General features: G+C 37.7%; 1 protein-coding gene across 2 annotated transcripts; it reads right to left on the bottom strand.

The window, feature by feature from the left end:
* Positions 1 to 1,796: 1,796 nt before the first annotated feature.
* On the bottom strand, positions 1,797 to 23,157 carry LOC126823507 (S-adenosyl-L-methionine-dependent tRNA 4-demethylwyosine synthase TYW1). Of its 2 annotated transcripts, none has more exons than XM_050552390.1 (15): positions 23,080 to 23,157; positions 21,956 to 22,061; positions 17,287 to 17,397; positions 16,634 to 16,735; positions 15,701 to 15,895; positions 15,168 to 15,267; positions 14,590 to 14,777; positions 13,264 to 13,431; positions 11,644 to 11,775; positions 10,118 to 10,236; positions 9,105 to 9,214; positions 7,974 to 8,151; positions 6,590 to 6,836; positions 4,895 to 5,062; positions 1,797 to 3,744 (listed from the first exon to the last, which is right to left on the bottom strand). In XM_050552390.1, the coding sequence occupies exons 2-15, from the start codon at positions 22,055 to 22,057 to the stop codon at positions 3,526 to 3,528; spliced, it is 2,139 nt and encodes a 712-aa protein (XP_050408347.1). In that variant the 5' UTR covers positions 22,058 to 22,061; positions 23,080 to 23,157; the 3' UTR covers positions 1,797 to 3,525. The 2 variants fall into 2 exon arrangements, with proteins under 2 accessions (XP_050408347.1, XP_050408348.1); XM_050552391.1 differs by having other exon boundaries at positions 22,976 to 23,104.
* Positions 23,158 to 25,143: the final 1,986 nt, after the last annotated feature.

The raw sequence follows: 25,143 nt of genomic DNA, 5'->3' as shown, positions 1-25,143 counted from the left end.
TTGTGTTTTTAATATGATATCTTTGTTCTTGGATGTTATTGGATGGGAATCGTTTAGTAATCGTATATATTTACATGTTATATGAATAATTATATAATTGTATGGATGTTGGATCAGAAAATGGGAAGTTTTCAAGGAGTCTCCTAACTAATAAGTAGCACAAATCCTAAAGCAGGGGAGGTAATGTAGTAATATGGAGGGAAAGAATTTGTGCTTTGAAACATCTATGTAAAATAATATTAGGGTTTTGATTAATTATTCTCAATTGTCAATATATTAGTTATGGTATAAGTTAAATTCTGAAACGCAAATTAAAATTGGCTATGAATATTGTGACAATAACAAGACATGGGGTCTAAAAACAAGAATGCAGAAATATGATGGCTAGAACAATAGCGTTATCTTTCATATTATTGATTCTAACTTCATAACCACAAATATAGAAAGTATATGACGGTTATTTTGATACGTTAACTGAGCTATAGATTAATGAACATGTTGGTCATTTACATGTTTCTTTGTTATAAAACATATATCATATTTGTTGACCAAATAAGGTAACAATCCCTGTCGATATACAGGTTTGGGGTGAATGTCCATTCCATATTTGTAATTTAGCTGTTATCAGTTGTTTACGTAATTAACAGAGACAAAAGAATAAACAGGGACAAAAGAATATGCACCTATATAAGGGAGCGGGGATAGAATAATTGAGTGAGATCATGTGGATTCTTTAGACGACTATTTCATGCGGTAGCGTTTTCCTGGGTCTAGTCATGCTGGCTAGATTTTTACAGGACTGGGGTTGGAGAGAAAAAGATGTTAATTTTAAATATTGTAATGTAGACTACTGTGTAACTGTTGTGACATAAAATGTTTAGCAAAAACACTATCGTTGTTCCTGTTACTTATTTGAGTCGGTATCGTGAGAAAACACAATGGTGAAGTCCTTAAAGAAGAAAGATACAACAGTAGCAGTCCAGAGCCAACCAACCCCCCATTAGACGATCTGGCCAAAAACTAAGATGTGTAGTTGGATAGTACTACACCAGTTCGGAGCAGAACAGTAGGACCTTAAACCCCATTTCATTTCCTTTTACCTTTAGCCAATCAAACAAATTGTTCTATAGTCTCTCAAAAGAGAGAAATGGGGTTTAACGTCCACTCGATACAAACTAGGCAATTCCTGGACTAACATAATGGTCCAACTTTATTTAAAAATTGGGTTTAATTTCCACTCCACACAAACTAGGTAATTCCGGGGCTAACATAATGGTCCAACTTTTTCAACAATTGGCATGCATGACGGGATCTTTAGCAGTGGGAGGAAACTAGATGACCCGGAGTAAACCCATGAGGTTGGCCAGGCAACCCTACTCCCGGTCACTACATCAGGGAATCGAAAACCAAGACAATTGACCCAATGACAGACTTTATGATTTCAGGCCTACATGTTAAACCACTCAAGCCCCAGTCTCTCAAGAGAAAATATAACTACATTGTTTGGATCATGTTATATTTATAGCACGACTTTCATGAGTTAACAGGTTTAAACATCGAGGCCGTAGGCCGAGATGTTAAACCTGTTAACGAATAAAGCATGCTATAAATGACTTGTTATTGTACAGAAAACCCACCCCACTTCTCTATATGATTTCTACTAAAACTAGTGTAAACCAGCAAAAGTGTGCAATAACATTGAACATGTCTAGTTATTGCACGGTTAAGCTCCAACCAATCTACTAGAGGGAAAACAATCTGCTTATTCAACGAAAAAAACAAAGGAAGATTTCCCGTCCATGTTACAAGTTTAATTGTTGAATTCATATATAATTCTGTGTAGGACTGGATAATTCTAGCTCAAGTCACTCCAAGTATTAAACATTAACAGTATTCCACAGAATTGTCCCCAGCTAAATTAACAACCTTCTATTAAAAGTTGGGAATACGAAATATTTGGCAACAAAACATCAGCTTAAAAATATACATATTTACATTTAACTTTATATATCAATTTGATTAAAACACAGATCCTATTTCGTTTTGTTTTTTATAGTTCAAAATTTTGTTTTACTTGTCTTTAATGACTAGGATCTGGAAAAGTTGTTACCAATGTTCTGGTTGAAGTGAGGGGTTAGCCAATGAAACGGCGAGTTCTTGGCGTGCAATGCATGGAACTGTGGGTAAACCACTAGAAACGTTAACGCTGATTGATTAATCAAATGTCTGATGTCATAGGTTCAAAAGCTGGTCGTACGACACCTGACGCGACCTGCCAGTACAACCGGTCAGATCTTCATGTAGTGTAGGCCATCAAAAGTATAAAAAAATGAAACTAAACCGAAATGAAATATAGATGTGTATTTTGATCAGATTGCTTAAAACAATACATTTCACATTAAGGAATACCATAACTGATAATTAATAGTTGAAGGAATTGTTGACTTTCGAGTTTAACCTCCACTTCCATGTTGACTGAAATTGGTGAGGAAATATATCTTGAGAAACTTGTATAACGGGCCAGTGGTAGGTGATAGTATAGGTTGGAGAGAGAGAGAGAGAGAGAGAGAGAAATGGGGTTTAGCTCCACTCAACACAACCTAGGTCATTTCGGGGCTAACATATGGTTCAATTTCATTTCAATAATTCGCTTGCACGTAGGGGTCTTTACCAGTGGGAGAAAAACCGGAGGACCCGGAGAAAACCCATGAAGATGGACAGGCGACCTTAGTGCTTGTCACGTACAACCGAGTATTCGAAACCACGCCAGTTGACTCAATGACATACCTTATGATACGCCATCCAGCCCCCCTAAAATACAAACAAGTAACAATACATTATTTTAAAATCAAAACTGTTTTGGACCAGGAACTGCCCCAACCCCACTCATCTTGTCGTTTTTTTTTTCGTCCTGGCAGTCCTGTCTTCATTAGCCGAGAACAGAAGGACATTGCACCCCATTTCATTTTATTTCTGGGAGGGAGAGGGGGCAATGTTCTTCGATAAAAGGTCCAAAACTCTGTCAATTCAGATATGATGATCTACGATATAAGTAACATACAAATTCAAACAGTCACATCGACAAAGATGAGTAACTAAAGTATCTTAGCTGAAGTTTTCTGGAATAAATAATGGCTCTCTTTTACAAATAACATTTGAAAATTGGACACACATGTCTCTCCTCAATTTGGAAATTGGACAATAATTACTCATTTAGTATATAAAAAAAAATTAATAATTTCATTATGTGACATTCATACTTTTTATCCCATAAATAAAATACTTTTCATTCATCCTTCTTTCATTCACCATTCATTCACTCTTCAGTCTAAATCATCAACACAAACTGTTGTCTTTTTGGTTTTTTTTATCATATCTGGTTTCTATTGGATCAAAACCTCTCCCCTTGGGTCCGAATACAGCCAATGATGGGATTCTGGCCATATACACATTCATTCATTCGCCATTCAATCACTCTTCTTTCATTCATGCTTCATTCATCCTTCTATCTATCAGTCTATATAATCAACACCCACTGATGTCTTTCTGTTTTTTGCGATGATACCTGGTTTCTATTGGATCGAAACCTCTCTCCTTCGCTCCGAATACAGCCCATGATGGGGTCCTGGCCATATAATCATTTGTTGTAAAAGTCTTTTTTCCGTTCGAGTTGCGATATTCTGACATGAGTTGATGAAACTTGGGGTAATCTATCCATGTCCACCATTCTCCGTCAACCTTCAACTGTAATTAATAAAATATAAATATTTACAAACGGAGCGAGTCATGTCAATAATCGTGAAACGGAATAAATAAAGTATTACAAATATTAACCCTTTTGTGATTGGACAGTCAGAAACGTACCACATGCACAAGAGAGAGAATTGACACAAACTAGGTCATTTTTGGGACTAACATATGGCTCAGTTCTATTGCAATAATTCTCTTGCGTTCATGTGGTCATAGATGTGGGAGGAAACTCCCAAGGTTGGACAGGTTCAACTTTTTCCCTGTCGTCTACTAGCGGGGGGAACTGAAACCATGCCACTTGATTAGACCTTATGATCTAATGTGCAGGGGTTGAACTTTGAACCCAGTCGTTGTTGTTTGTATTTTAGAGGAGAGGCGAAAATAGCTCCCCTTAATCAACAAATTGAAAAAATTGCTCCCCTAAAAAAGCTCGAGTTTCGATAAGAAGAAAATGAAATGAAATGGAGTTTAACGTCCTACTGTTCTGCTCCTAACCTGGGCTAATGAAGACGGGCATACGCCATACAGTGTGCTATGAGGGAAATTTTGCCCGGACAGCGGCACTACGGCCTACTCTTATATCGAATTCCAACTGCCAAGGGATCTTTTACGTCCACGCCAATGTGTACACGGGACCTCGGTTTTTCGTCCCATCCGAACGACTAGACAGCTTTCCTTGTCAGCCCCTCCGTCCTGCATCACTGACAAGGGAGAACCACGCCGGAAAATCTGGATGAACTTTCTCGGCCAATGCAGGGATCGAACACCCGACTCCAGGCTAGCGAGCTAGCGTCTTACCCACTTAGCCACGTGATCCCCTTCGATAAGAAGAGTGATTTAGAAATTAAGGAGAGTGATCTGATATTAAGGAGAGTGATTACTTGTGAGTATGGAAAATGGTTCTGAAGATCAATAACTGCATGTTAGGGGGTCATTTCTGCATTCATAAATGATAATAAACCCCCCTATGACTTTGTAAAGGAGAGCGATTTTCGATTTTAAGGAGAGCGAAAAAAACCTCCTCTCAGTCAACATTCAGGTGAGCGGCAGGCGCTAGAGAGCGATCGCTCGCCTTAAAAAACAATGACTGCAAACCCCATTTGATTTGATTTTTAAGGTTCATCAAACTGAAATATATATTTACCTTTTTATGTGCTAGAAGTAGACAGTTTGAATGTTCATGTTCTGAAGCTATCTCGTAATCTTTTAACAGATCCGTTAATTTATTGACAAAGTATATAACTTCTTCATGCCACGGTACATTCTGCATAGTTAAACTAGATGCTTTAGATTCACCACAATATGTTACACCCTGAAAATATAAAACAATTTTACAGGGGGACTGCACCACACACAATTATACAAAACAAATCTGCGGACAAAACACAATACGCAGAAATCACAAACAAACGTACATATCAGATTAAGGATGTGGCAGCCATGTTGCAACAATTTAAAAATTATGGATATAGCCCAGCTATTGTACAATTATGGATATTAAAAATATGGCAGCTGTTCTACAATTAAGGATATGGCAGTTGTTCTACAATTAAGGATATGGCAGCTGTTCTACAATTAAGGATATGGCAGCTGTTCTACAATTATGGATATGGCAGCTGTTCTACAATTATGGATATGGCAGCTCTTCTACAATTATGGATATGGCAGCTGTTCTACAATTATGGATATGGCAGTTGTTCTACAATTATGAATATGGCAGCTATTCTACAATTATGGATATGGCAGCTACTCTACAATTATGGATATGGCAGCTACTCTACAATTATGGATATGGCAGCTGTTCTACAATTATGAATATGGCAGCTATTCTACAATTATGGATATGGCAGCTACTCTACAATTAAGGATATGGCAGCTGTTCTACAATTATGGATATGGCAGCTGTTCTACAATTATGGATATGGCAGCTGTTCTACAATTATGGATATGGCAGCTGTTCTACAATTATGAATATGGCAGCTATTCTACAATTATGGATATGGCAGCTACTCTACAATTATGAATATGGCAGCTACTCTACAATTAAGGATATGGCAGCTGTTCTACAATTAAGGATATGGCAGCTGTTCTACAATTAAGGATATGGCAGCTACTCTACAATTATGGATATGGCAGCTACTCTAAAATTATGAATATGGCAGCTATTCTACAATTATGGATATGGCAGCTACTCTACAATTAAGGATATGGCAGCTATTCTACAATTAAGGATATGACAGCTGTTCTACAATTAAGGATATGGCAGCTGTTCTACGATTAAAGATATGGCTACTATTCTACAATTAAGGATATGGCAACTATTCTACAATTATGAATATGGCAGGTACTCTACAATTAAGGATATGGCAGCTGTTCAACAATTAAGGATAAGGCAACTATTCTACAATTATGCATATGGCAGCTGTTCTATAGTTAGGGATATGGCAACTATTCTACAATTAAGTATGTGGCATCAAATGGGCCCAAAACCAGGCACATCTTTTCTATAGTAAAATTTAGAGTAGAATATGTTGCCGAGTGGTAATCAATCCGCTTTTAGGGCGTTTTCGAGATCTTTGTGGTCAAAGGTCAAATAAAGTCATTTGAACTGAAAGTGAATGCACAGCCATTCTTGTATCATGAAAACATGCTGAAAATGATCGAAAGTAATCTCTCTTTCAACAAAAATGTAAACTTGCTAAATTCACCTTTGTGAAATCGAAACCATGCTGTCTCAATGATAGACCTTACGACCTACAGTGCAGGACTCAGATCAGACCCCACCCTTCTCCGACCCCCCCATCCTCCCCACCCCCAAACATTTAACAGCGACACTTACTTTGACCTCTATAAAATCAGGTTTACCCAAGTCTACGAGTTTAGCATAATTTTCAATTTCTTCTGTATTCCATTCTTTAACTAAGGTTAATCTATACACAGTTCTCTGCCCTTTATTAGACAGTTCCGTTAAACTATCCGTAAATCTTGTCCAGAAATCTTTAAACAGTGGACGATCAATCTTTTTTAAACTTTCCTTCGTGCTAGCATCAACACTAACATATAACTGAGTAATTGGTGACAAATCTCTGTAATATTAAAAAAAAAACACAAACTGTTTTAAAACTTTATACAAACTTTTAAACAAGAGCTAAATCTGTCTATTGCAGGTCTTTCTTTAGGCCTGAAATGTTATCTAAATTATTAATTAAACATTTATTAACCTATACAGACCATAAACAACTCTAGATGTCATCTTATGTGTTCAATTTTCACTGGATTTGAATTCAATCTGCTGCTCAACACTCAATGTCAGTCAATTTGATTGAAAGTTCAATATACGGCCTTGATATTATGTTTGTGGTTAAAATGAGAGTTTGGATGTCCGTATAATACGCTCTTTTGTCACTTGCGTTTTCAGAAAAATTATGGAAATTGATGAACATCGCAGCTAACATCACCCTAGTTGAATTGAAGTCCCATTGGATCACTGTTTCCTATTTGTCTGCTTCGGGAGTCACGTAGGCCTACCAGTTACAGTACAAGAGTACAAGCAGGTTAATAAGAAGTCGGCTATAATTATGTACAATACTGCCTCATTGATTTGGTCGATTCCTTTCAAACTTTCGCTTCTTATCTATATATTAAAAGTCTTATTTTTAATTTGTAGTAAAAATAAATGTGATACCAATTGAATTGCAACCCCGTCTCAAACCGAATAGGCTAACGGTACCACACCATTGAAAACGTTACTTGATAATCAAGATTATGTAGGTGGAGTTAACGCCTGTCAATCAAACGATCGGCCATTCTCGAAGACTCCTATTTCTAGTGAAAATTTACAACGGTGATAACTTTGTTCAGAATAAAGTAATTTGACTGAAATTTTCAATATATTCTTCTTTCATCATCTATTTTTGAACTGTTATAGCAAGAATGGCAAACTCTCTATTACAATCTCCCATAATGTATCTTTAAAGCAAAAACTTGTCTTTTTAAAGGAGCTAAATTGCTAATATTCAGGACCTAGAAATGGACACAAATGGGTCACAACACATGTAATAATGCAATCTGATTGTATATAAACTGATTTCCATTCAATCCTTTTCATTTCTATTCCAATTTCAAATCAGTTATGTCCAGAGAAATACGGTCCTCTTGTTGTTACAATATATTACTTAATGTCACGCTCTCGACCATTAAACAATACTTAATGAATATTTTACCTGATGGCATCTGGGAATTGTGCGTTGGTAACGAGGAACGTTGATATTTGTTTATCGTGGAGTAGATCTATAAATTTATTTATCTCTGGATACATGATGGGTTCACCTACTAGAGATAAGGCACAATGTTGAGGTGTCATACCTTCAGCAAATCTTTCTGGTATAACACCTGGTACACCTGTAATTAAATAAACAAAAATAAAATGAAATGGGGTATAACGTCCTACTGTTCTGCTCCTACTGGGCTAATGAAGACGGGCATACGCCATACAGTGTGCTATGAGGGAAATTTTGCCCGGGCAGCAGTACTACGGTCTACACTTATATCGAATTCCAACTGCCAAGGGATCTTTTACGTACACGCCAATGTATACGCAGGTCCTCGGTTTTTATCCCATCCAAACAACTAGTCAGCTGTCCCTGTCAGGCCCTCCATTCTGGACAACTGACAAGCGGAAACCCGGCCGGAAAATCCTGATGAACTCTCTTGGCTAATGCAGGGATTGAATTAAATAAATAACAATAGGAACTAAAACATACAGTATGCAAAATTTAGATACATAAAAAAACTCAGTGAGTAAGAAGTTGGCTTGCTGACCTGGAGGTCCCTTGTTTCCATCCGTGTTGATTGAGAAAGTTCTTTGGGATTTTCAGCCGTGGTTCCCACTTTGTCAGTGGCGCAATAAATTAACATCATTTATCATTGTATATCTACTACAGTTCCAGAGAGAGAGAGAGAAAGAGACAGAGAATTGGTCTAACATCCACCCGACACAAACTAGGTCATTTCAGGACTAACATATGGTTAAATTTTATTTCAATACTTCGCTTGCGCGTTGGGGTCAGTGGGAGGAAACCGGGAGAAACATGAGGTTTGACAGGCAACTCTACTCCTTGTCACACAACCGGGGAATCGAAACCATGCCAGTTGATTCAATGACAGACTTTATGATACAACACACGCACTAACCATTCCGCCATCTACTCCCCAAAGACCTTATGATACAACGTGCACATGCTAACAATTCGGCCATCCAACCCCCTATTCCATAAAGATATTTTGATTGCTTAATGAGATATGATCCAGAAACAAAAACAGGATAACAAATGTCAATATCCTCATGGATATACCTTTAAATTCGTTTATCATCTTTGTATGATTTCGTAGAGCACCCTGAATAAGTGTTTCTGGATCATCCATTTCCCACTTCCATTCTGTACCAACTGGGTTTGTATGATGCCTAAAAAAACAGTTATTCATTAAACATGCATTATACAAATGCTAAATCTGCCTATTGTAGGTCTTTCTTTAGGCCTGAAATGTTATCTAAACTATTAATTAGACATTAATTAATTTATTCAGACCATAATCAAGTCTTCATGCCATCGGATCCCTGCGATGTTTAGTAAATTTGAATACTTTTTGTGGTATGTGAAATAACCGTAAAAATGAATTTTCGTGATTTTGTTTATTATTGTAACAACAGTAGTAACGACAATCAAGGCTAGCCTAAAATGGGGTTTAAAGTCCACTCGATACAAACCAGGTCATTTCGGGGACTAACACATGGTTTAATTTTATTTCAATAATTTGCTTACACGTAGCGGTGTTTAGCAGTGGGTGGAAACGGGAGGACCCGGAGAAAACCCACGAGGTTGGACAGGCAACCCTACCCCTTGTCATGTACAATCGGGGAATTGAAACCACACCAGTTGACTCAATGACAGACCTTAAGACACAACAAGCACGCTTTAACCATTCAGCCGTCCAAAGGTCCAAGGGTAAAATGTCTCAATGATTAAACCCACGACCACCTCACGCTAGTTCTGTCTGACAGAATGCAATTTCTACACAAGCTGGCCTCGAGTTCACAAAGCATTCTCAGACTTTAGTTAAGAATTAACTCAAATTGTTCGCCTTATTTTAACTACTAAAATATAGCCCTTTAAAAAAACTTTTGTTGTTTTAATGTATCAAATACATCAATAAGAAACTTCTGGATTAAAGGTATTATTCATAAACAGTGATTGAAAGTTGAGTAAATTCTGAAATGAAAGAATTTGAATTTCTCGCAGTTTCCGAAGTTATGTATAGAGAGAAATAGTATCTTTAAATTATTATCTGATATAATTAAGTTACGAACCTCCAACAGAAGACACATTTATTAGCACAAGCTAAACTTGGAGTTGTCTCCATACAGCGATGACTTTCAATACCATAAAACGTGTGTTTATAACATCCTCCCCTACCCCGTAACATCGACTGAAAATAATCAACATAGTAAACGTTCAGACTGAGACTAACATGTGGTAAATATCAAAAGGAGAATTTTGCCCAGGCAGCTGTCACTGTAATCCAGGTATCATTTAATTTTGTGTAGCACTAATTTCTTTCTCAATTGTTTCATATCAAATCTTTGTCAAAAATTCGAAAAAATCATTTAAAATCACCCAAAATCATCTAATTTGTACTTCTGTCCAGTTTGAAGCTGACTGATTAATTTTGATAATGAGTGTCCAATTTACAAGTATTTAATTTCCTGACCACCGTTTAAAAATTAATCATTATACATCAATAACCAATTGACTTTAACAGTGATTGAGAAATTAAACACTTGTTAATTGGAAAACTCATTATCAAAATTGAATGGTCAACTTTAAACTGAACAAAAGTACAAATTAGATGATTTCTGGTGATTTTAAACAGTTTTTACAAATTTCTGGTATTTTAAATGACTTTTTCGAGATTTAAAACAAAGTTTTGTTTTGAATGAACATGAAAGAAATTTATGCTAAATACACAAGATTAAATGACATCCAGGTTATAGTGTATACTAAAATATGGGGGTGGGGGGGAGAGAGAGAGAGAGAGAGTTTACTGAACAAACTAGGGCAGTTCGGACTAACACATGGTTCAATTTTATTTCAATAATTCGCTTGTGCGTAGAGGTCTTTAGCAGTGGGAGGAAACCGGAGGACTCAGAGAAAATCCATGAGGTTGGACAGGCGACCCTACTCCTTGTCATGTACAACCGGGGAATCAAAACCATGCCAGTTGCTAACCATTTGGTCACCCCAGCCCTCCTAAACATATGTTAAATGTTAGAAATGTTGTTGACTCATGTCATTCTGAGCGTAACATACAGTAAATGTCATTGGGGGAATTTTGCCTGGACAGCATATATACTAGCAGTAAAACATAGCAAACTTAGTAAATTTTATCGACCGAGAGAGAGAAATGGGGTTTAATGTCCACTTGACACAAACTAATATTTTGGGACTAACATATGGTACAATTTTATTGCATTAATTCGCTTGAGCGTAGGGGATCTTTAGCAGTGGGAGGAGAAAATCAAGAGGTTGTCACATACAACGGGCAATCAAAACCAAGCCACTTGACTCAATAACAGACCTAATGATGCAAGCACACACGTTAATCATTCGGCCACCCAACCCCCTAAATTAGAGGAAAGACGGAGATAGCTCGACTTAAAACAGCTGCTTTCTGTTCAGTACCATTAGCAAGAGGAAACCCAGATGATAATTCTTGAATAACATTTTAGGCCAACATCAGGATCGAACCCAGTATCTCCTGAATATTGAACCACTTAGCCACTGCAGCACCTGATACACCAATCAAAGATAAACCCTGCCAGTACTCTCAACTTACTTTAGTCCAACGACAAAGTTTTACACCAGAATGGGATCCAATTAATTTATAGCCCTGTTTCTCCAGTGATGCTCTTAATACTGGCGTAATCATCTGTCTTGATTCACTTGTCTCTTCTTTTTGCTTAGCTAGCTGGAAAGAAATCGAGAAATACTAGGATAATTTAGATTCAAGGTTTCTATTTTATTTTTATTACTTAGAGATCTTGAGAGGGAAATGGCTCTTGTACCAGTCTAAGCTCAAGACACATAACTATAATGAGCAAATTATATGGGCCATTAACAGAAATGAAATGAAATGGGGTTTTATGTCCTACTGTTCTGCTCCTATGCTGGGCTAATGCAGATGGGCATGTGTCATACAGTGTGCTATGAGGGAAATTTTGCCCGGGCAGCAACACTATCGCCTTCTCTTATATCGAATTCCAACTGCCAAGGGATCTTTTACGTGCATTCCAATGTATACACGGGACCTCGGTTTTTCGTCTCATCCGAAGGACTAGACAGCTGTCCTTGTCAGGCCCCCCGTTCTGCACCACTGACAAGGGGAAACTGCGTCGGAAAATCCACTCGACACAAACTAGGTCATTTCGGGACTAAGATATGGTTTAACTTTTAAACTTTATTTCAATAATTTGCTTGTGCATGGGGGTCTTTACATCAACGTCTTACTAACTTAGCCACCATGGCTCCCCACTCCCATAAAGAAGAACAAGAAGATGAGTTGCCCTTCCTGGTCCACAAAAAAACCAAAATCACTGAACAGGGCTGGCCACGAATAAATTGATGGCGAGCAGATGACTGCTCACGCAAATTTAGGTTTGGGCGAGCAAGGCGAGCAATAAAAATTGCTCACGCAAAATGTTGTTTGCGTAAGCACACATTTTGTAACATTGTTTCAATTTAAAATCATAAGAAAATTGCTATTCCTGGCACAAAGTTTGCAGTAAACATGTGTGACCATCGCTTTCTGTTTTTGACAGTCATATGTACTCTTCTTTATTAAAACCAATTTCCGTATGGATTTCTTCACCCCACGAAATAAATGTGGATAGGGCAATCAGGTTGCGCCAAAGCACTTTGGCCATTATTACGCTTAGATTGAAAATTATACGACTGCACAATGGAACAATGGAATAAAAACCGAAGTTCTGATAAAATAGGAAATACCGATAAATATTAGTTTGAAACGTGTTCATTTAGCGTCAATGCCAAATGCCGGATGTTAACATTCTTTACTTTAGACTCGATTATCACGTGTTTGTTACTGGTGTTCGTAGGAAAACCAGTCATGACGTTCAGGTCTAAAGTGTATTTTTAGTAACACAAGTTGCGAGTAACTTTATTAGCCAATCAAATTTCAGGAGGAAATGTCGCGTGCAGCTGGGTGAATCTCAGTTTGACAGACGAATTTATGACGTTATTGACATTGTTGGGTTAGTTTCGGCAATAAACTTGTCAATATTTTGATTATTTTTACAGGGTTTTCTTAAAATTTTGCGCGAGCAACGAACCGCTCGCGTAAATGTAGATTTACGCGAGCACAGCGCGAGCGCGAGCAGTTGCTCGCGTCTCGTGGCAAGCCCTGACTGAACATCTACTGAATAACTTTTATTCTTACCTTAGCTTTTTTCATAATAAAACCCAAATCTTCTAAATCAACCACACCTGATTTCGGAGACGTTTTGGGTTTTGTTTTTGTCTGTATTTTCCTTTTATTGGTTTCATTTGGTTTCTCCACGTCTTTTTCAACTTCAATCTCTTCTTCACTCGTGGATTCAAATAAAATCTACAAACAACAGATCTCATTCATCAAAATCACACGCTATTAATTACCAAAAACTAATTCAAACTTGTTGCTATGGAAACACTTAATTATTAAAGATACATTATGGGAGATTAGATAAAGAGCTGGCAGTTCTCACAAATAGTTAAAAACTAGATAAAGTAAAGGGAATTTGCTGAAAATTTCAGTTAAATTGATCCACTCTGAACCAAGAATTTAGTGATTGAAGTTTCCGCCTAGCCTTGATCATCATTACTAAAGTCAGTACGATAAAAAACATAGTCTCGATTATCCATTTCATGATTAAATTATGAATGGAAGTCGAACAGGAAATCGGAACCTAATCCAATAAACATCGCAAGCTAGCGATGCCTTCGAGAGTTGATTATTGTCTGGATAAGTTAAATAATGTCTAATTAATAATTTAGATAACATTTCAGGCCTAAAGAAAGACCTGCAATAGGCAGATTTAGCTCTTGCATAATGTATGTTTAACTATGAAAATACTTCATTAACAAATGGCACAAGTACTGATGTAATTTTTCCTTCTGTGGCATTTAGTGATTCAGCACATTAAAAAAACAACACAATTTCTATGGAAAACAATCACTGGTGTATACACATATAGCATGACGTTTTGATAAGTATTCTCTTACACGACTAGAATCGCCGAAAACAGTGGAAAAGTGCTGAATTTCGCAGGGTATCCTTAGCAAATCACTAGACTGCCAAATGTCGGTGGATCACTGATTTTCATGGTGGATCTTAGAGTTTTGCGACGGAACACAGTGAATCATCTCTATTCTAGCTTGTTGAAGAAAAATGTACTTTATTTAAGTTGAATACATGTGTTACCTATTTCCTAGCGTGAAGAGCTTTGGGCCATCAATAAATGTGAACATTTTGTAATACTTCGAGAAATAACAACACTCCTGCTACCATTTCAAGTCGATGAAAAGCTCAAGAATTCCTTGCGGGAAAGCATGTCAACACACAGAGTTTTGCCAGGAAAACATGGTATTTTTGAGCGAATCCTGCCGGAAAATCGAGGTGTAATTGAGTGAATTAGCGATTTCTCATTTGTTTCTTTTGCAGTGTTCACGCAATCTGGGGCCGAAAAATTTGAGAGAAACTGTATGTATGTAAATTGACCGTCCCTACCTCGTCATCACTGCTACACTCGTCACTGCTACACGCTCCCCCTTCTCCATCTTCCCCATCTCCTGGTTTTACACACGCACATTTACCATCACATTTCTTACTACATTCCCGGACTTTCCGTCCATTTAAAGCCGGCTGAGCTTTCTTCCAGAACCAATCTCTCCAAGCGGCAAAATCAGCTTCTAAACCTAGATTAATCGAGAGAGAGAAAGAAATGGGGTTTAATGTCCACAAACTAGGTCATTTCGGGACTAACATATGGTTCAGTTTTATTTCAATAAATTGCTTATGCGTAGGGTTCTTTAGTAGTAGGAAGAAACGAGAGGACCCGGAGAAAACCTACAAGGTTGGCAGGCAACCCTATTTCTTGTCCGGTACAACCGGGGAATCGAAACCCAAGCCAGTTGACTCAATGACAGACCTTGATACAATACGCACACGCTTACCATTTTCCCATCTCCCCCCCGTCCAAACCCACACACAAACCCCTCTTTATCAGCCCAGTTGGACCAGCAAAGCAAAGTAGAAGGTTCAACCCTATTTCATTCTATTTCCCTATATTTATTTAAATGTCTAACCTCCATGTTTACTAAGTACAGTATTCTCATCACAAAATGTAGTTTCAGAAAAACGAGTTCCTGATAATTCATGTAGACTCTTATCTAGTTGTTTAGCAACCTGAAAAATAAGAAAAAAAGTCAATTATGGTCTATCGTACATTGGAACTCTCTATTCTCTTACATGGTGATATTTATGCATTAATCTACAACTAAAGGGAGGTAATTCTTGTCTGTCGCAATAGTTTTACGCTCCGTTCAGGGTAACTAAAACGAGCGGTGTTACAGCCTACCCTTCACTGCTTTCCAATCCAGGGTTCTTTCACATCACCGTCAAAGTGTACATGGGACATAAATAGACACAGTTCCTTGCCAAAAGGGAGAACCACACCGGAAAATCCTGGTAAAAAATCTCAGCCAACACATCGATCGAACATGGGGTGTCCAGGTCAGCCTGACAGCACCTTACTACCTGAGCCACTGTGGTTCCCCTAAAGAAAAATACTAAAGGGAGGCAACTCTTGCATCCTCTCAATATAATAAACTAAGCTTACTGTACAATAGTTATCTTGATAAAGGGAGTTTCCTAGTCCGATAACAGTATAATAAAAACCCTTTAATAACGTTTTCTGAACCCGGAAATCTGCCGCTGTATCTGTCAACCATTTATAGAACCATGTAGCTCCCTCTGGTGGCTGACCGTCTGTATAGGTTGATATAATAAACACACAAATATTGCCATTATTATTCTGAAATATTAAAACATACAATTAGACGAATTAGAGTCAAATTACTAAATTTATCAGCTATAAGATCATCTATAAACTACATGCAACAGAACAAATGGTTTAAACCCGTATTTCACTAAGATGCCTTCAACAAGAAAAATATCTTTTAAAAAAGCAAGAAATGAAATGAAATGGGGTCTAATGTCCTACTGTTCTGCTCCAAACTAGACGAATGAAGACGGACATAACCATACAGTGACAGTGTGTTATGAGAGAAATTTTGCCCGGACAGCGGCACTACCGCCTACTCTTATATCAAATTCCTACTGTCAAGGGATCTTTATTATATCCATAATATTACATGTTTATAGTCAGGAATATCAAATTCAATGGGACTAGCAAATCGATCTTAAGAGAGAGAGAGAGAGATTCAATGTCCACAACTAGGTCATTTCGGACAAACACATGGTTCAATCATATTTTAATAATTCACTTGCATGCAGGGGTCTTTAGCAGTGGGAGTAAACTGGAGAACCCGGAGAAAACCCACTCGACTGGACGACCTATCACAAACACTGATATGATGACAGAATTTTTAAACAAATCAGCTGGAATACAGTGACTACAACAACACGCATGTACCTTACCTCTTTAAACAAATCAGCTGGAATACAGTGACTACAACAACACGCATGTACCTTACCTCTTTAAACAAATCAGCTGGAATACAGTGACTATAACAACACGCATGTACCTTACCTCTTCAACTAGATTATCTTCTGGATCATAATCTTTCAGATTTACAACTTCTGTTCCATATCCTCGTAAATCATACTCATATGCCAAGGTTTCAGCAAAATTCTATAAAATAAACATTCATAATAAAATTAACATAAATAGATTGTTCAGTCTTGAATGAGATAAAATGAAATGTGGTTTAACGTCCTACTGTTCTGCTACATATACTATATGCTGGGCTAATGAAGACGGGCATACACCATACAGTGTGTTAAGAGGGACATTTGGCGGGGCAGCTGCACTAAGGCCTACTCTTATATCAAATTCCAACTGCCAAGGGATCTTTTACGTGCACGCCAGTGTTTACATGGAACCTCGCCTTTTCGTTCCATCCGAACGACTAGACAGCTGTCTTTGTCAGGCCCTCAATCCTGGGGTAAACCACATCGGAAAATTCTGATGTACTTTCTCGGCCAATGCAGGGATAGAACAAGCGACCTCCAGGCTAGCGAGCCAGCATCTTACTCATTTAGCCACCGTGGCTTGAGTTTAAATAGACTTGCTACCGTCTAGAACATGGGAATTTTGTAGAGGTGTGTGGATTCCATGCCTGGGGTCGCAGATTTGATTCCCAACAAAGCAACCCGTCACATGTATTTTAAATATAATATTACCTGTGCTTTTCCTGTTTGGCTGCCATAAAATATTTTAAGTTTCTTTTTTCCTTTTCTTTTTCTTGTCTGCTTGGATGTTTTATTTTCATCTGGTGATATTTTAGGTTCGATCTACAAAACAAAAACAACGTTCACTCAAATCAAACTAAGTTATATGGTTCTATTTTATTTCAATAATTCGCTGGGAGTGGGAGGAAACCAGAGGACCCATAGAGAAAACCCACGAGGCTGGACAGGCATCCCTACTCCTTGTCATGTACAAGTTGGGAATCGAAAACCACGCCAGTTGACTCAATGACAGACTTTATGATCTATCGTGCACTTGTTAAAGATACATTATGGGAGATTAGATAAAGATTTGTCAGTTCTCGCTATAATAATTAAAAAATAGATAACAGAAATAGAATATGCTGAAAATTTCAGTCAAATTGATCCACTCTGAACCGCGATATTAGCCTTTGAATTGTAGGCTAGCCTCGATCATCATTACTTAAGTCAATATTATCCACTTTTATGTTTAATTATTTTCCCAAAAATGTATTCCAATCTGCTAAATATCACTGGCTAGCAATGGCATCGAGAGTTGATTATGGTTTGGATAAGTTAATTAATGTCTAATCAATAATTTAGATAACATTTCAGGCCTGTCTTGTTATTCCAGTCTAAACCGATAATATTTATTGCACATGCTCTCCAGATAAGACTATCGCGTCGCCGTTTGACATGACTTGTGGAATATGTCTAGCCTCGTTCTTTCGAGCCCCTTGTTACAAATGGCGCTGAAACACATTCTGGTACACGATTTGTGTACCAATGATAAAGTGTTTATTTTGTCTATTTTGTCTTAAATATTGGATATCAGAAGCCCATCTTTTCCCGGTAAGATCACAACATCAATGTTGATTTAAATTGACAAATAATTCGTGTTTTTGATGATATTGAGTTAGAGACTTGGCTACTTTAAGTTAAGAATTTACTCAAAATTGTTCGCCTTACAGTATTTTAACATTATAAAACTTTTGTTGTTTTTTTGTATCAAATACATCAATAAGAAACTATATACAAAGTTTTGTGTTTCTGAATCAAAGTTATTTCTCATAAACACTGGTTGAAAATTGAGTTAATTCTTAACTTAAAGATACATTAGATAAGATTAGGCAAAGAGCTGACAGTTCTCACTATACTGCTTAAAACTAGATAATGACAACAAAACATGCTGAAAATTGCTTCACTCTGAACCAAGATATTAGCGATTCAATTTTAGGCTAGACTCGAACGTCATTGGTGTGACAATAATCCAAGTTTTGATTATCCATTTTTACCTTAAATTATCCATCATAAAATGTATTCAAATCCACTAAATATCACACGCTAGCGATGACATCAAGAGTTGATTATGGTCTGGATCAGTTAATTAATGTCTAATTAACTGTAACGTTTCAGGCCTAAAGAAAAACCTGCAATAGGCCGATTTAACTCTTGCATCATGTATGTTCAAATCAGAATACTTTGTGAAACCGGGGCCTGATTGTTTACAACCGGGGCCTGATTGTTTACAACCGGGGCCTGATTGTTTACAACAAGATTTAGATCAATTAAGACAGGACAAGATGTAGAAATAACAAAATAAATCTCTTTTAAAAAATACCTGTACAACAAGCAAACTATTTCTATTCACATGCTTATCACATGATACATCTAAATTTACCTATAAAAACTTCAGGAAATACAAAAGTTTATTTATCTTTATGACTTATAACAGATAATCTTAACTGTTCTAGACATCTCTCTTCCTTAAAATATGTGACTGTGTCTCGCTAAATAAGGTACATGGCTTAAATCTAAATCCTTTATTCAATTTGTAGATATGTCACCACAGGTAGTTGCTGCTTAGTATACGTACATAATATTAATTTTGTTACCGGGGATTTTTTACTATGATTTAACATTAATTTACTTAAAATTACTAAAAAAAACTATAAAATAAAATGGGGTTTAACATCCTACTGTTCTGCTTTGCCTGGGAAGACAACATCACACACAACAACACTAGAAAGCTACATGTACCAGTCTTTATAAATCTAGTGAATACACATTTAAGGTGATAATTTGCCATGGAGACCAAATCTAACATTGTGAGCTATCAATACCTCGCCATAGAGACCAAATCTTAACATTTTGAGCTATCAATGCCTCGGTTTTTTTTTTATCATTTTTCCCATCAAGAGCCATTCTCACTAATCTATGCGAGCTAGTCAGATCTAGAGTCCGGCTAATCGAGTTAATTTTGAAAACCCAATGATTACCCAGGCTATATTTATATCAAACATGGCCGACGGAATGCAATGAAATCTGTAATAAATCACCAAGTCATATCAGACAAGGGAGTTGCTGTGGCTCAGCGAGTAAGGCGCTGGCTCACTAGCTATGAGGTCACAGGCTCGCTGCCGGTGTTGGCCGAGACAGTTACTCAGGTTTACCAGCTCGGCTTCCTCTTGTCAATTATACAGGACAAGAGAGCCTGACAAGAACAGCTGTCTAGTCATTCGGATGGGACGGAAAACAGAGATCCTGTCCACACATTAGCATGCATGTAAAAGAACCCTTGGCAGTTGCAATTCGATATAAGAGTAGATCGTAGTGCAGCTGTACGGGCAAAGTTTCCCTCATACATGGCATTATGTCCATCTTCATTAGCCCAGTCGGTGCAGAAAAGTAAGCGATTTATATCCGACGAGAAGTTGACTCACGGTCAAATAGGTCATGTGCAGAGCAACACCCAAATAAAAAGGAATTTAAACTTCATGTAAATAAATAAATAAAGTCTTATCTTTGTATTTTTTGTATTTAACATGAACTATATTTCCTGAATGAGATAAGTACATGTTGATTATGATCTACGACTGCTAATTATAAATAGCTCTCATATCTACACATAAATATATAGGTCAGTGATGTATTCATATACATGTTCTAGACTTTTATTTTCATAATATTATGACATTCTTTATACATTCGACATGTAGATGGTTCATGTAGATGTGTAATACACCTAGATATAAAATAGTTTGATACCTATGTAGACCAAGAATTGAGATGGGGTTTAATGTCCTACTGTTCTGCTCCGACTGGGCTAATGAAGACGGGTACACGCCATACGGTGTGCCATGAGGGAAATTTTGCCCGGGCAGCGACATTATGGCCTACATGCTACGACTTAAAACAGGGGTGCAAGAACAAGGGAATGAAATGGTGTTTAATGTCCTACTGTTCTACTCCGAACTGGGCTAATGAAGACGGGCATACGCCATACAGTGCAAACCCCAGGCTAGTGAGCCAGTGTCCTACCATGGCTCCTATATAAACCAAGAGGGAATGTTATAAAAATAAATGAAAAATATAAAGTCCTAAATTTCTGAAGCAACCAGGCCAACGAAGACGGGCATACACCATCCATTGTGCTTTGAGGGAAAATTTGTACGGACAGAGAAACACCATCCCTTGACAGACCTTGTGATATAAAATGGAATGAAATGGGGTTTAACGTCCTACTGTTCTGCTCCTTTGCTGGGCTAATGAAGATGGGCATACGCCATACAGTGTGCTATGAGGGAAATTTTGCCCGGGCAGCGGCACTATCGCCTACTCTTATATCGAATTCCAACTGCCAAGGGATCTTTTACGTGCACTCCAATGTATACACGGGACCTCCGTTTTTTGTCTCATCCGAAGGACTAGACAGCTGTCCTTGTCAGGCCCTCCAGTCTGCATCACTGACAAGGGGGAACCACGCCGGAAAATCTGGATGAACTTTCTCGGCCAATGCAGGGATCAAACATCCGACCTCCAGGCTAGCGAGCCAGCGTCTTAACCACTTAGCCACGTGATCCCCTTGTGATATAAAGCACAAGTTAGATTATTCGACCACCCACACTGTAAAGTAACATTTTTTGAGTATTGTGACTAGACGCAGATACCTGTAACAGATATTGTCAGACACATGACAACAGAGGGTTTGTTCGGGACTAACAGAGGGAGAGAGAGAGAGATGGGGTTTAATGTCCACTAGGTCATTTCGGGACAAACATATGGTTCAATTTTATTTCATTAATTTGCTTGCGCATAGGGGGTCTTCAGAAAGAAGTGGAAGGAAACCGGAGAAAACCCACGACGTTGGACAGACGACCCTACTCCTAGTCATGTACAAGTGGGGATTCGAAACCATGCCACTTGACTCAATGACAGACAGTCCTTATGATCCATTCAGCCACCCACCAACGCCCCTCAGGACTAATAAATCCTAAATTTGTGTCCGACAATGTTTGTGACAGGCTTGGCTACAGGCACCCAAATTATGGAATTCTTTACCTTTTAATATAAGATGCTGCACAAATTTAATCTCTTTTAAGTCACTTCTTAAAACATTTTTGTTTAAGAAAACCTTTAACTTATAATTCTTTTAAAACCTATTTGTGATATCAGATTTTATTTTACGCTACCATGTTATGTTTTACTTCTATATATTTATTCAGTTTTCCTATATGTATATTTATTTTTGTTACCTATTTTATTGAATTGTATTGTACAGTGCATCTGAACACGTTTTGTGGAATATACATGTAGCTCTATAAGTGTTAATAATAATAATAATAATAATATAATTACTCACTGGGGGGTTTCTTCTTTTGTATATAAACCATGCTACACAGGCTGTTGCTATGACAGCCGTCCAGGCAGTTGTAGAGAAACCCTTCAATAATTTCTCCAACATAATGCTGTAAAATAGTAAAAACAAAAAACATTTTTCAGAGTTTCCTTGTAAAATAAAATTATATTACTGGTACAACAATAACGAGCTAATCAAATCACTGGACGGAATAATGATATCACTGAAGCATTTTCTGGAAATGAAATGAAATGAAGTTTAACGTCCTACTGTTCTGCTCCGATCTAGGCTAACGAAGACGCTGACTCGCTAGCCTGGAGGTTGCGTGTTCGATCCCTGAATTGGCAGAGAAAGTTCATCAGGATTTTTCAACGTGGTTTCCCCTGGTCAGTGGTGCAGAAAGGAGGGACTGACAAAGGCAACTGTCTAGTCATTCGGATGGTACGAAAAAAAACGTGGTCCTGTGTAGATATTGGAATGCACGTAAAAGATCCCTTGGCTGTTGGAACTCGATATAAGAGTAGGCCGTAGTGCTGCTTCCCGAGCAAAACCTCCCTCATATACTGTATGGCTTATGCCCGTCTTCATTAGCCCAGTAGGAGCAGATCACAGTAGGACGTTAAACCCCATTTCATTTCATCTATCTATCGTATGAAAAATTAAACTAAAGAGCAGACAGCCTGTGTCATTCCATACCAAACAAATCAACATGGCCATCATTCAAATTGGCCTTTCCTACATGTAACACTATTATGATTTATAAAATCCGTTGAAAATGAAATCCCCGTTTTTCAATTGTTGATCTACATTTTAGTAAGATTAAATCCTAAATCCTTGGCGTAAGATACTTTTTAAATAAATAAACCATTTCAGTCGGTCATTATATCTCGAAATTTTTATGCTAGAAACGGCTAATCTAAACTAAGAGTGCGATAAACGGAGATTCGCCATCGTATTCGTAGAGTATAGTTGTCGAATGAATGCCCTCCTTCATCATTTTGTCTTACACACACTCTTTCTAACCTGTTCCAAGTTGAAAACTGTTTCTTGTTTCAATTTTTCTTATCTAGCCTAGAAGACCTTGCATAGCCAGCCAGTATAGTGATGTAATAGAATGACATACAAACCTTATTGTAATAAGCTCACGTTTTCCTACTCGATTTTACACAACACATAACCACATGTTTACCGACCTTCACCTTTACAAAATAACCGAGAGTTTTAAAAGAGAGTAACCTCCCTTTAAACTAAGTAACAAATTAAAAATTAGTTTTACCGTGTGGACCCTCTAGAGTTCACAATTTTTATCTGATTTTGATGAAACTAAAAATATATAGTTACATGCCAAAGATCTTGGTCCTTTTTGATAATGTGGCATGTCGGGCCGAATCATAGCCTACTGGATTATGGCCCCAGATAGCCCTTTCTCTGTCCACGTACCTCTTGCAAATTGTGCGCGTATCTTGCATGGCAACCGCTAGCTACAAATGTCGTACAGTTAAACTGCGTTTAACTCTACAATTGATACAGTCTGAAATCCCTTACGCAAGTACAAATAGGTTCAAACGCATGTCAACACATGTCATAACAGTTTGTATTGACATAGGTAATTCTATCACATATAGTGAAGACCCTGGACCATTAAAATAGTTATTGAACAGTTTTTCTTTGTGGTAAGGCGTTCTACATTTTCAAAGCGACATTTCTTTTAATGTAAGCCGCCATGACACCAGCCAGATGAAATCCCGCCAAATTACATAACAGTTGGGTTTCATCAAATGATATAAATATGCGGTAAGACTTCACCTTTATTTCAATGGAAATTGCAGGGGCGGGTCGAGGAATTTTTGCAGGAGGGGGTTTGACAGGTTTGCTGAGAAAAGGTATGCCCCCCCCACTCGGCTTGAAATTTTTTTGAGAAATACATGGTCTCTATCGTCATTTTGGCGTATATGTACATACGCATTGATCTTTTTAAACAGAGAAATCCAATATCCTGTTTGACGTGAATTTATATTATGAATTAATACGATGACATTGTGATTCAATTTTATTGATGCAAAGCATTAATTGTGATATCACATATGTCTATATCATTATCTCGCACTTTGAGTGCCCATCCTGTCCCACCATCTGACGATAAAGGATAAAGCACAATTATGATGACACTTTTCTCATAAAAAATGTTGTTTTGCAAAAAAAACTCTGGATCCGCGCCTAAATTGGTTCATTATGTGTTATATAAGCTATCAATCTGTTTCACAGAGAATTACGAGTCTAGTATAATATCTCTGTCATAGATGACTGCCTTAACACGTGCTGTCACAGCACGCGGTGTGAATCATTGGCTGAATGGCGCGTGCATTGTTTACATAAGACATAACTACTTCGGAGATAATGCTGCATTTTAGTCATTTTAATACCCATTTACACTAAATAGGAAATAATTTTTACCTACAAATACGTCAAACGCCTTAATTTATTTTTCCAATATATACAAAAAATGTTTTAGAATTTAATTTGTCGCAGGAAAAAAGTTAATATTTCTAGCTCATTAAGCCGCATCAATGTCATCCTTATCAGTGATTGTCGCGGCCAAGCAAATATTCACTGCGGATCAGTGTGATAAGCTATGTGCAGTACAGTTTGGGGTCATTTTATGTGTAAATTAAGGGGGCTATAGCATATGACAAAAAACTTGCGCAAAGGCACTCCGTAGGACCAGCCACTACTGTGACTGGAGTAAGGCGGAAGACATCAGTAGTGGGACCATTTCTAGGCAACCGCTTGTTCAACCATACGTTGTTAATGTGGATTCCACGGTAATAACGTTATAATGACTAGAACGTAAGGGGCTTTGGCCATTTTGTAGAAAATGACCAAAGCATTTAATATTTCGGATCAACTAAATTTGGCTATCACAATACCATCCTCGGTATCCCCAGGGGTTTCATTCCGTTTTACTCCACTAACTGGATGGCAGAATGAATAGCACATGGGCGCTGCTCTGTATCATAAGGTCTGTCATTGAGTCAACTGGTGGGATTTCGATTCCCCGGTTGTACTTGACAAGGAGTAGGGTCGCCTGTCCAACCTCGTGGGTTTTCTCCGGGTCCTCCGGTTTATTCCCACTGCTAAAGATCCCTACGCGCAAGCGAATTATTGAAATAAAATTAAAAACCATATGTTAG

The sequence above is a fragment of the Patella vulgata genome, chromosome 6, assembly GCF_932274485.2.
Source record: "Patella vulgata chromosome 6, xgPatVulg1.2, whole genome shotgun sequence".
Classification (NCBI taxonomy): Eukaryota; Metazoa; Mollusca; class Gastropoda; family Patellidae; genus Patella; species Patella vulgata.
This window is presented reverse-complemented; position numbering and strand designations above follow the sequence as displayed.

Excerpts from the sequence above, each read along its gene's own strand:
- LOC126823507 (XM_050552390.1), bottom strand. The coding sequence starts at position 22,057 with ATGTTGGAGAAATTATTGAAGGGTTTCTCTACAACTGCCTGGACGGCT. Across the intron at positions 17,398-21,955 it reads ACAAAAGAAGAAACCCCCCA|ATCGAACCTAAAATATCACC; the intron begins GTGAGTAATTAT and ends TTTGTTTTGTAG. Across the intron at positions 16,736-17,286 it reads GCCAAACAGGAAAAGCACAG|AATTTTGCTGAAACCTTGGC; the intron begins GTAATATTATAT and ends TTTATTTTATAG.